Source organism: Littorina saxatilis, linkage group LG3, assembly GCF_037325665.1.
Source record: "Littorina saxatilis isolate snail1 linkage group LG3, US_GU_Lsax_2.0, whole genome shotgun sequence".
In the NCBI taxonomy this organism is placed as follows: Eukaryota; Metazoa; Mollusca; class Gastropoda; order Littorinimorpha; family Littorinidae; genus Littorina; species Littorina saxatilis.
Genome location: NC_090247.1, coordinates 72506713 through 72518325, shown reverse-complemented (window position 1 = coordinate 72518325; position 11613 = coordinate 72506713). Strand labels below are relative to the sequence as shown.

Below are 11613 nucleotides of genomic sequence, written 5' to 3'. Positions count from 1 at the left end.
GCATAAATACCTACACTTTCTGGCATTCCATCAAATGTATGGAGACATACTGCAAGCATTGCTGGCACACTAGCGTAGTATGCAGCTACACCGGAGCTCATCAGCATGCAGATCAGGCTCACAATTCCCAAAACCAGAACAAACTTGTGGTTCGAGCCATCTCGACAATGTTCAGTCTGGTAGACTTGAAAATCCTCGAGGAATGTTCGTAAAGATGTTTGACAACACAATGTAACAACTACGTAGATCTCTCCAAGCAAATAGCTTACCAGATACATTGAAACTATGCTTCCTGACATGGCAAGAGAAATATGTCCTGCGAGGGGAACAAACAGAAACCACAAACAAAGAATGGTCAGAATAGCCCCACAGACCTTTGTCAAAACGTAATAGCTTGTACTATGACCTTTCGCCTGTGGTGAGTACAGACCTGAAAAATACAGAAAAACCAGAATCGGCTTCATTGCCGTAGAGAAAGAAACCGATCCCATGGCGAGAAATGTCAGCTACCAAGACAAGAAATACTAGTACTATGAAATGTCAGCTTCCAAGACAAGAAATACTACGAAATTTCAGCTTCCAAGACAAGATATACTATGAAATATCATCTACCAAGACAAGATATACTATGAAATATCATCTACCAAGACAAGAAATACTATGAAATGTCAGCTTCCAAGACAAGAAATACTACGAAATTTCAGCTTCCAAGACAAGAAATATTATGAAATGTCATCTACCAAGACAAGAAATATTATGAAATGTCATCTACCAAGACAAGAAATGCTATGAAATGTCAGCTTCCAAGACAAGAAATACTATGAAATGTCAGCTTCCAAGACAAGAAATTCGTCAGTTATGGTTCCGATGTAGGCTACAACAGCAAATTAGTACTTTATGTAAAAAATAAACAACACTGGTCAATTTCCACTGTGAAGCATAATTTCGATGGAGCTACAACTCGGTATGTCAGTATGGTTTGACTTTAACAACATATCTGAACAGTTGCTTGCACGCAGTGACCAGTAATGAAGAAATCAGTGGCACGCTTATTCAGTTCTGTCTTGCGCGCCGAACCTACAGACAAGCAATCACACTTGTTGAAAATATTCCAAGTGTGAAACTCCCAAAGCGATGTCCATGGAAACCAACACAAACTGCAAAGTTACGAGTTCTTTCAATCGTAAATCCATTAACGCGACCGAAACGTCAATGGACGAGGGGTTTGCTTTGGAAAACAATGCAAATGTGTTAATCTTTCATTGAACTGATCCACTGCTTATTAACGGCTTCCAAAGCAAAAGCAGATCACGCGAGCGCTAAAAGCCTTGTATTTGCGGGTCTGCTTACGCTATTTCCCACAGGAATCCCCCTAGCTCATCTGTATTCAGGAAACAGACAGCAAGTTTAGACTTCGTTAAAAGCTTGGTCCAGGTTTCTGCTTAATTAAGTCTCAGCGGAAAATTCGTGATTGTTCTGTCTACAAAATGCCAACAAAACACAGACACACACCCACACACACACACACACACACACACACACAAACACAAACACACACACTCACACACACACATACACACACACACACACGCGCGCGCGCATCCACACAAGTGAAATTCATTTTATCCTACATACCTGAGAGAGACACTCGTGAGATAATAATCGTTCAAATCACACGTGTGTATATCATGTAAATTAGGTAATGTCAAGCAAGTCTGGCAGGGACCTGTTTTTCTGCTGCTTATGATGCCAAAGTCACCGAGACAAACCTCATTATAGAAGAAAACAATTGCGCTCGCTAATTACCCTCGATGAATTTTTAGAACTAACACGTCACGCCACACTTTCAGAGTGACGTTTCTTTACTTTGACGTAAAAGATTGCTCGAGGCTTTAGAAGAGATCGAGGTTCCAAAACAAGCGTCTTCAATTTAGCTGCCTGGACTGCAGGACATTTTCAGTAAAATACATGTAAGTACAGTATGACTGTTCACACGCTTTCCTTCTTTGCCACTACTAAAGCAAACGTGTGCAAGATTGTATGTTACACGCTTTGGAGCATGTGCAAGAACGGATTCAAACTCGAAATCGTCCCTCCAAAAGCCCCAAAATGCACACACGACTTTTATTTCTCCTGCTGTTGTCGTGTCTTCTCTTTACAAATTATTCAACGCTGAGAATACTGAAAACGGCATCCCGGACTACAGTACTGTTTCCATACGCGAGTTTAGCTTCCCTTGGAAAGTGGCTCGCTCAGGAGGCCTGTTAGTCTGAAACTAGAAGGACAGAGTTCTGAACATAGATGACAAAGACCCCGGAAAGAACAAACATTTCGCGGATGCAGACACAGAAAGACGTCATGAAGAATGGAATGCTTCAAAAGATACAGACTGTGACGATGACTGTGACGTCATTCACATATACCGAGACGTCATTCATAGTTGTTCGTTCACTTTCGTCAAAAAGTAGATCTCTCCACAATGGCTGCTCCTGTGTTTAGGTTTATCAAGCGTGAGTACGCAAAACGTGTTTGTTCTCTCCTCTGTTGAAGCTGTGAGACATAATCGCCATTACGAGCTAGTCGTGTGACAGAGAGTGTTCTTGCACACTCGACTGCTGCTGTTTCACTCCGGCTAAAGCCGTCGTGAAACATCTACAGTCTCGTGTGCAAGAAAACTCTCTGTCACACGACTAGCTCGTAATAGCGGGTAATGTAGGATAAACAGAATACTACATGGCTTGCTGTGTCGTACCAGATTTACACTCGTTGCTTTTTCAAATAGTGAACAGCTCGCTTTCGCTCGCAGTTCAATATTTTAAAAAGAAAACTCGTGTAAATCTGGTACGACACAGCAAGCCATGTAGTATTCTCTATTTCACATACTTACACATCATAAATAAGTCCACCTCCCTTTTAATTTCAAAATGTGATCAGTTGTTTTACTGCTTCTTTTCTAAATTCCTTTATTGTGAAAAAAATGGTTAAACAATACAAAACATGTTTGTCAAATGCTACACATGAATACACATGGACAAGTTCATGTCGTTCCCATTTTAAGTGTTCCATTCTCTCTGATTTCTGGGTTGCTCATTACCCATGACGTCATGTAGTAGTCGCGTTCATGAAGGAAAGGTGTTCCGTGTACGTTGACGTCATAGCTAGGGATGCCTCAGTGGACGATGTAGGAGAAAGCTAAACAGTACATCCAGGTTAAAACTGAACGATGACCAGTGCGTAGGTCAGTAGAGTGCCACAAATCTGTAAACAAAAAATCATTAAATAAATGTGATGTTTAGTGTTCTGTTTTTGTGTCTAATTCTAGCAGTCTGTGTGTGCTCCTGGTTAAAATGGTGTTTTTTTTATGTTGACGATCATGTAATGGGGTCTTCAATAATACCGATATTTACATTAACCCGTCCGTAAAAGATGGCTTCATTGTTAACTAATGCTACTCGTAATATGTTACTTGCTAAAATGGTTGTGTAATAAATGTTGATAATCATATCTGCACTCATCGTTGATGTTTAAGCGTTGATCATCATTTAAATGTGGTCATCAGTTAAATGCAAATGAAAAACTGAAAGCCTTTGTCTGCTGTAAAATACTTGAAATCGTGTGTTATTTGTTAATACAATGTTTTGCGAGATTTGATAGATCAATCAATTTGTCTTGTAATATAATGATGCAGTGCGATCATTGCTTGATAAAAACAACTGTCAAATGAATGTCGACCATCAAGTAGAATGTGTGTGTGTGTGTGTGTGTGTGTGTGTGTGTGTGTGTGTGTGTGTGTGTGTGTGTGTGTGTGTGTGTGTGTGTGTGTTTATGTGTATGTGTGAGTGTGCTTACGTGCGTGCGTGCGTGCGTGCGTGCGTGCATGCGTGCGTGCGTGCGTACCTGCGTGCGTGCGTGCGTGCGTGAGCGTGTGCGACTTTCACTAGAAAACCTTTAAAAAAAAGTATTACTTTTATTTAGCAACGACAATTATGTAATACGCTTTGGTTTAAAATCATCTGCAAGCTATCGGCAAAGTGAGAAAACAATACAGTCTGCAGACTGACGAGAGTCTAGTGCGAATTAACTACAACAAATTGAAGACTGTGTAAGCTGGTACTGCCTTACTAAACCATATCGGTGGACACCATTATTTTATAAGTATCTTCGCTAGAGATAAACAAAAGCAAGCATTACCATCATGATAGTGGACGTGTCCACGGTGAAGAGATTGTACACGTTGAATCCTATCGGCGCTCCTTGTACTCGCGACAGGAACATGGACACCTGGGAAAAGGGTAGACTAGAGTGCAGTTCAACACACACACACACACACACACACACACACACACACACACACACACAAGAATACACACACACACACACACACACACACATACACACACACACACACACACACACACACAAACCACGTACACACACGCTCGCTCGCACTCACACACACACACACACACACACACTCACAAACACACACACACACACACACGCACGCACGCATACACACTCACACACACACACACACACGAACACACACGCACACACACCAAATCTGCTCAATTCGGACACTTTGAGTTAAAAAAAAAATGTATCTGTTAAGTCGCATCAAGCTTTAAGAGAGAAATAAAAAGTGTCGCCATATATCACAACACCAATAACAACAGTAACAACACCAACAACAACCACAACAACAAAAGAAGGGAAAACGTCTTTTTGAAACGTAAGACATTCAAAAGGACAATTAATTTTTGCACGAGTGGGGTTTTACGTGGATAATAATAATAATAATAATAATAATGATAATAATAATAATAATAATAATAATAATAATAATACGAATATTTATAACGCGCACATATCTCACCAACAGGCGACTCAAGGCGCACATACACTCACTCACACACACGGAGACTTAAAGTCACTAGCACACACACACACCATCAACCATTAAAATATGTACAGTTATTCAGGGTGGGATGGGGTGGGCAGTGTAGAATGCATGGATTATTTGGAAAAAAGGAATGTCTTGAGTGCAGATTTGAATGATTCGAGGGACTGTTGTTGACGGAGGGGGAGAGGTAGTGTGTTCCATTGGCTAGGTGCTTGGAAAGACAAGAGGCGAAGCCTTCAAGGCTCACGTAAGAAATAGACAAACAGTAACACAAACTCAATCACTCCGTCACACATACACACCCACACACACACACACACAGTAAGCATCTATGTGAAACTGTGCAAGAAAGCGAGACCCTGGATCTGCCAACTAGTCTCGGCCCGCTCACAATAACAATGACCGAGACTTTCAGTAATTCCTTTGCGTGACGTCTAACCCTCTTACGTCATAATGTGACGTCTTCAAATAGTTTCTATCACACACGTCAAACACTTTTGACCGAGACGTAATCTTCTTATGCGAGCTTTATCCATAGATTCGGAAATGTTAAAGTTTCTATCACACACACACACGCACACACACACACGCACGCACGCACAGACAGACAAAGTTTATCATCGCATAGGCTACACTTCGTGAGCCAAAAAAATGAGCGTTGACCTGCTGTTTTGAGTTTGGTGTGGGGGATGTTGAGCTTGAGGGAGTCGGCAGATGTTCTGAGTGCTCGTGAAGGGACATAGAGAGAGAGAGAGTCGGAGAGATAGGCAGGGGCGAGACCATGGAGGCATTTGTAGGTGAGAGTGTTGATTTTGTAGGTGATACGGGCAGGAACGGGCAACCAGTGGAGCTGATTTAGGAGGGGGGTGATGTGATCTCTCTTTTTCTTTCGTAAGACGAGACGGGCAGAGCTATTTTGAATGCGTTGGAGACGAGAGATAGAAGAAGAGGGAAGACCCGCCAAGAGAGAGTTACAATAGTCAAGACGTGAGAGAATGGTGGAAGTGACCAGTTTGACGGTAGCATCTGTGGTGAGGTACTTGCGGATAGTGGCGATGCGGCGGAGTTGGAAGTAGCAGGTGCGAGAGACAGAAGAGATGTGTTGTTTCATGGAAAGGGTGTTGTCTAGAGTGACTCCGAGGTTTTTGACAGCAGAAGACAGAGGGACAGAAGAGTCAGAGAGTTGAAGAGAGTCTGAGGTGGCTTTGGAGAGTTTGGATGTAGTGCCTATTAGGATAGCTTCAGTTTTGTTGCTATTGAGCTGAAGTTTGTTTTCATGACCGTTTTTAACCCGCTTTTCAGGCAGCCATACTTGGTCTTGTGCTTGCGTGTACACACGAAGGGGGATAAGGCACTAGCAGGTTTGCACACGGGTTGACCTGGGAGGTTGGACAAATCTTCACCCTGAACCCACCAGGCGGCCGCTGCCGGGCTTTGAACACACGACCTTCCGATTAGGAGGCCTTTGTCTTTTCCACGAGGCCACCGCGCGCGTCAAAAACAACAAACTCTTACCCCCATTCCAGGAAAAAAAGCATCTCACTTCCCTGTTGAGACACACATTCAGAAACGGAATGAAAATGACTAACAAAAGCTACGATGTGGCTGACACAGAGCAAACTTACAATCTCAGATCCTTTTCCGGACATGCGCTGTACGTCCAGACAAAACAGGAAGTCAACAGGCTCGTGCATCTGCAAAATATGTAGAGGGCCCCAAAGGGTTTCAAATCGTGATCGTGATTGGCGTTTTTTTACCTTTCTGTGACCGTGATTGCCGAAATTTCCATTTCTGTAATCGTGATCTCGTGATCGTGATCGTCATTTGTTTTCGTGATCGTGATGGGCATAATTTCAAAGCATTTTATTTTCAACGTACATTTTTCACAGCATCCTCTATTCGTCAAGGTGTTTGTGATCGTGAAAACAAAAATCAAGGTAACTGTAATCGTGAAAGCTAAAATTTCCCTTCCCGTGATCGTGATGATACCCCCCCTTTGGGGCCCTCTATGTAAGGCATGTGTTCTCTGACGAAAAGCTTCCTAGTATTTTCAGTTACAAGATAAAGTATACACACACACACACACATACACACACACGCACACACACACATATATACACACACACATACACACAACACACACACACACACACACACACACATACAGGCACATAAAAACAAACACACACACACGCACACACTCACACGCACACACAGCAACTAAATTTACCTTTTGATTCAAGGAAACGCCAGTAAGCGTAATGACGATGAGATATGTAACAAACGTGAAGAATGTAGCCCCCATGGCAATCACCTCAACCTTGCCTATCTGTTTATTTATTAAACCGTGAACTGATAGCAGCATACACGTTATCCCCGCTCCGTAGAAGGCAGCCAAGATGTGTCGCATGACGCGATTGGCAGATCCTATCACGCGACACAGGGCGGCGTGTCGTAACCGGAAGTCTTCAATCACTTCCGGTTTTTCTCTCAAAGTGATTCTGTCTTGCTTTGAAAGGTTTTCGACAATGCTGTTGGCTTCTACGTTTAGAATTCTCCAAACACTTATGTAGAGGAAAAATGCAGCGCCATATGTCACAATGAAGTAGAACAAAGACAGCCCGAAGCAAACAGGATGGCAGGTAAACGTATCCAACCCTTCAGAAAGTCTATGAAATGCGTGGCGACATTCTGCGACCATTGTCGTGGATAAAGCATAGTAAGCAGCTGCAGCAGAACTTATCAGCATGCAGATCAGGCTCACAATTCCCCAAACCAGAACGAACTTGTGGTTCCAGTCACCTCGACAATGTTCCGCCTGGTAAGCTTCAAACTCTTCAAGGAATGTCCTCAACGATGTTTGACAACAGCAGCAAAATGTTACGACTACGTAGATCTCCCCAAATACATAGCTTGCAAGGTACATTGCAGCCATGTTTCCTGACGTGACACGAGAAAGATGTCCTGCGAGGGAAGTCCCTAGAAACCACAAACAAAGAATTGTCACAATGACTCCAAAAGCCTTTGCCAAAATGTAACACCTTATCCTGTGACCTTTCGCCTGCGGTGAGTACATACCAGATAAATACAGCAACACCAGAATTGGCTTCATTGCGGTAGAGAGAGAAACTGATTTCATGTTGTCAAATGTCTTATACAAAGACAAAGAAGTTAGTTATGCTTCCCGTGTCAACAACAACACAAATCAAGAGGTGTGCTGCATAATAAGCACGGCCCTATTTCCACCGTGGAGCGGAATTTCGATCAAACGAAAACTCTGGGTGTCAGCATATTTGGTTTCAACATTATATCTGACCAGTTGCTCTCACGCAGTGCAATAATCCCTGTAGCAAACTGTGAAAAACGTCCGATGCAAACACATATCATATGGGCGACAAAAGCATTTTATTTGCATGTCTGATGATGCCGATCCCAACAGGTATGCCCAACTTTTATATTATTTCAGACAAGTGACGGCAAATTAAGAGCGCGTGCTCCCAGTTAATGTTTTGCTTGTCTCAGCGGACATCTCTTGTTTGTTTGGGGGTTAAACACGTAGCATTACCAAATGGAGTGTTGTTTAAACACTGATCACATCTCAGTCTAATACTGTTGTAAAGAGGCAAAACCTTTTCTGCAAATACTAATATGCCCCCCAAAAAGTATGGCAAACATTTGGGCTTGATATGCCTTTCATGTGGCTGCCACTTCAATGAGAGTGCCAACACAAAATTGAAATGACGACAATTATTAAAAATTGCATAATTGGATGAATTCAGCTTTTCTTTTATATACAGAGCAGACCTGTCTAATAGGTATCTATAGTTGGTATTCTCATTTGAAGAACAATACAACTATTGATAGTACCGTACTACTGACACGAAGTACGTGTAATCAAGATGACATGATTGATTTGAGTGACATATCACTGTTAAGACAAAGATATACGTTTGGCACATCACCCGGTACGCCCGTATACAAACGCACAGACGGCTAGTTTTTGAGTCACTTGAGAAAATGTGACTCTATGTAATCGGTCAGTGTTAGTCTGTCCGGCCGGCCGGCCGTCTGTAGACACCACCTTAACGTTGGACTTTTCTCGGAAACTATCAAAGCGATCGGGCTCATATTTTGTTTAGTCGTGACCTCCAATGACCTCTACACTTTAACGATGGTTTCGTTGACCTTTGACCTTTTTCAAGGTCACAGGTCAGCGTCAAAGGAAAAATTAGACATTTTATATCTTTGACAAAGTTCATCGGATGTGATTGAAACTTTGTAGGATTATTCTTTACATCAAAGTATTTACATCTGTAGCCTTTTACGAACGTTATCAGAAAAACAAGGGAGATAACTAGCCTTTTCTGTTCGGCAACACACAACTTAACGTTGGGCTTTTCTCGGAAACTATAAAAGTGACCGGGCTCAAATTTTATGTGAACGTGACTCATTGTGTTGTGAATAGCAATTTCTTCCTGTCCATCTGATGCCTCATATAATATTCAGAACTGCGAAAGTGACTCGATCGAGCGTTTGCTCTTCTTGTTTTTTCTTCTCATAAGTAGGCTACACGTATCTGAACGAGCCAAAATTAAATTGGAGAGAACATAACTATCGCATGTAAACCCTTTGTAAATGTAAATGCTTTGGATATTTTGTTCAGTAAATCACAAGTCATTTTCGCATCCAAGCTTCCATTAACAGCTACCCTCAGCGATTTATGAGTTAGTATGGAATTTTTATCAGTGGGCTTTAATGAGGGAATGTCCCTGAAAGCATTATCCACTACAATTTAATGTCAAACGTTTTTCGCATGTTTGCTGAGCTGTTGAAATCGCACGATGTGTTTGTCAATGTCGGGCGATTTGGCCATGGCGACAGTGTTAGTTGTTTTAATAGTATTTACAAAGCACTTTTACTTTGCAGAAATGAACGAGAACTTCCTGACGAATCAAAGCGTCTCATCTGAGAGAAAAATAATACCTCAATAGAGGCCTTAAATCAACGTTATAGCACGAATCGAACAAAGAAACCGTTAAATACGTGTTAGTCATTGCGAAATCTCGTGTGCTGATAGAACACAGAGAGACGGAGTGAGAACTCGGTCTGGTAAGACAGATCTCACTGAGGCAGCAACTCAGAGGCCAGCAAGGAAGCTGCTTTGTCCTGTGTGTACTTCCAACATCTTAAAGAACAGTACTGAACTAATCCCGCGCTGCTCTAGAATCGTCCAGAAGACTCGATCATCTCTAATTTTATAACACTGACAGCCCTTATTCCTTTCAGAAACTCTGGGTCGATTCAGCTGAGCTGAGCTGAGCTGGTCTGGTGATGATTTAAAAGTGTAACTTGACGTCCAAATCATCACAGATTCCATACAACTGGTTGCTAGGATTCTCTTAGAAGATCTATAATAATTCAGTTGAAAAAAACCACTTCAAACAAAACCACAGATTTCTGGAGTAGCGTTGTGCGACATTCATATTTGTGTGTGTGTGTTTTGACGATTTTATCGGTGCTTTTTATATACATACATTTATACATTTATAGTAGTCTAGAAATTGCTTAGATCAGCAAATGCTAATATTCAACGTTACACCTTTAACGTCATCTTGGAAGAAGAAAATAACACCACCATCAGTGCCCTGACTCTGACAGTCGCCGGGCGGACGTGAGGGCTGAGGAGGTAGAGACAACAACAACAACAACAACAACAACAAAACCAACTATTTTATACAAAAATGCATACACAACGATTGTCCACTTCAATGAACAGTCTGCTGTGCGTTATGATTCTATCTGGACTGTACGTTCCTATACCCACGCTGTGGTCATTACACACCAAGAAAGAGAGACTCCAGTTTGTTGTGTGTGTCACGGCAGCTGTCATCAGTATCAGCGCCCCCTTGTGGGGTGTCTGTCTGATGGCAAGATCACTGGTGGGCGAAGATCCTCTGTCCGGGGAAGCTATGTTCAAGTTTGGAAGCATCATTTTCTTCGCTTTGAACTTCTACTTGGCCCTCTTCCAGGGTTTGGACGTTTGCAGGCATTTTAAGGCATGGCTAGAAGGGCTGGAATCATACCAGAACAGCTACACAACTGCAGAAAATGGCGAGACAGAGCGGCTAGGCAGAGTCATGCGGATCGTCACCTGTGTTTTTATGCTTGTGATGATGCTAATTTTTATCGCCATCGTTGTTAGCGCTGGTGACCGTCTCTTCGACGTTATGTATTTTTTTAAGATCGAGGCAAAATATGATGACACTTATTTTGCATTCGCTAGTTTCTCGATCGCCTTAGTGCACTATGAATTTCTCAGACCGTGTGCAGCCTTGCTACTCTTTCTTGTCATCAGCAACCTCATTGCTCGGGAGGTTCGGCGACTGAACGATGACCTTTTGCACGAAAAGCTCGACAAGTTGCAGTCCTCGCCCCAACAGCTCGAATCTTACCGTCTACGTCATGTCAGTCTGTGCACTCTGATCTCTGACGCCAACAGATGCCTACGTCACTTCCTGTTCGCCGTGTACGTGTTTGGGACGCCGTTCATCCTGCTGTACATGAGAGGCAATCTGGGCACGAAGGCAGCTGGGGAGCTGAAAGAAATGTCCGACTACTGGTCAGTGTTCGACATTCTGCAGATCAGCGTCATAATCGCTGTGGTCACTGTTGTGGGGGCCTGGATCAGTCATCTGGTGAGTACAACTTCG

General features: G+C 42.6%; 2 protein-coding genes across 2 annotated transcripts in view; both read right to left on the bottom strand.

Moving 5' to 3' along the window:
- The window catches only part of LOC138961050 (uncharacterized), a 4678-nt gene extending 4123 nt beyond the window's left edge, over window positions 1–555 (bottom strand). Inside the window, exon 1 of the mRNA XM_070332644.1 lies at window positions 1–555. This exon is cut by the window's left edge and continues 412 nt beyond it. Within this exon, the coding sequence (XP_070188745.1) occupies window positions 1–491 (491 nt within the window). The 5' untranslated portion in view covers window positions 492–555.
- A 2381-nt stretch (window positions 556–2936) lies between these two features.
- On the bottom strand, window positions 2937–8011 carry LOC138961049 (uncharacterized). The gene is made up of 4 exons (XM_070332643.1): window positions 7134–8011; window positions 6529–6597; window positions 4192–4281; window positions 2937–3258 (listed from the first exon to the last, which is right to left on the bottom strand). The coding sequence occupies exons 1-4, from the start codon at window positions 7977–7979 to the stop codon at window positions 3211–3213; spliced, it is 1053 nt and encodes a 350-aa protein (XP_070188744.1). The 5' UTR covers window positions 7980–8011; the 3' UTR covers window positions 2937–3210.
- Between the last annotated feature and the right edge of the window lie 3602 nt (window positions 8012–11613).

Bases quoted from the DNA above. Each gene is read 5' to 3' on its own strand.
- LOC138961049 (XM_070332643.1), bottom strand. From the start codon at position 7,979: ATGTACTCACCGCAGGCGAAAGGTCACAGGATAAGGTGTTACATTTTG. The intron at 4,282-6,528 runs GTAAGTTTGCTC...CCCTTTTCCCAG, and splicing joins CCGGAAAAGGATCTGAGATT to GTGTCCATGTTCCTGTCGCG. The intron at 3,259-4,191 runs GTAATGCTTGCT...TTTTGTTTACAG, and splicing joins ACACGTCCACTATCATGATG to ATTTGTGGCACTCTACTGAC.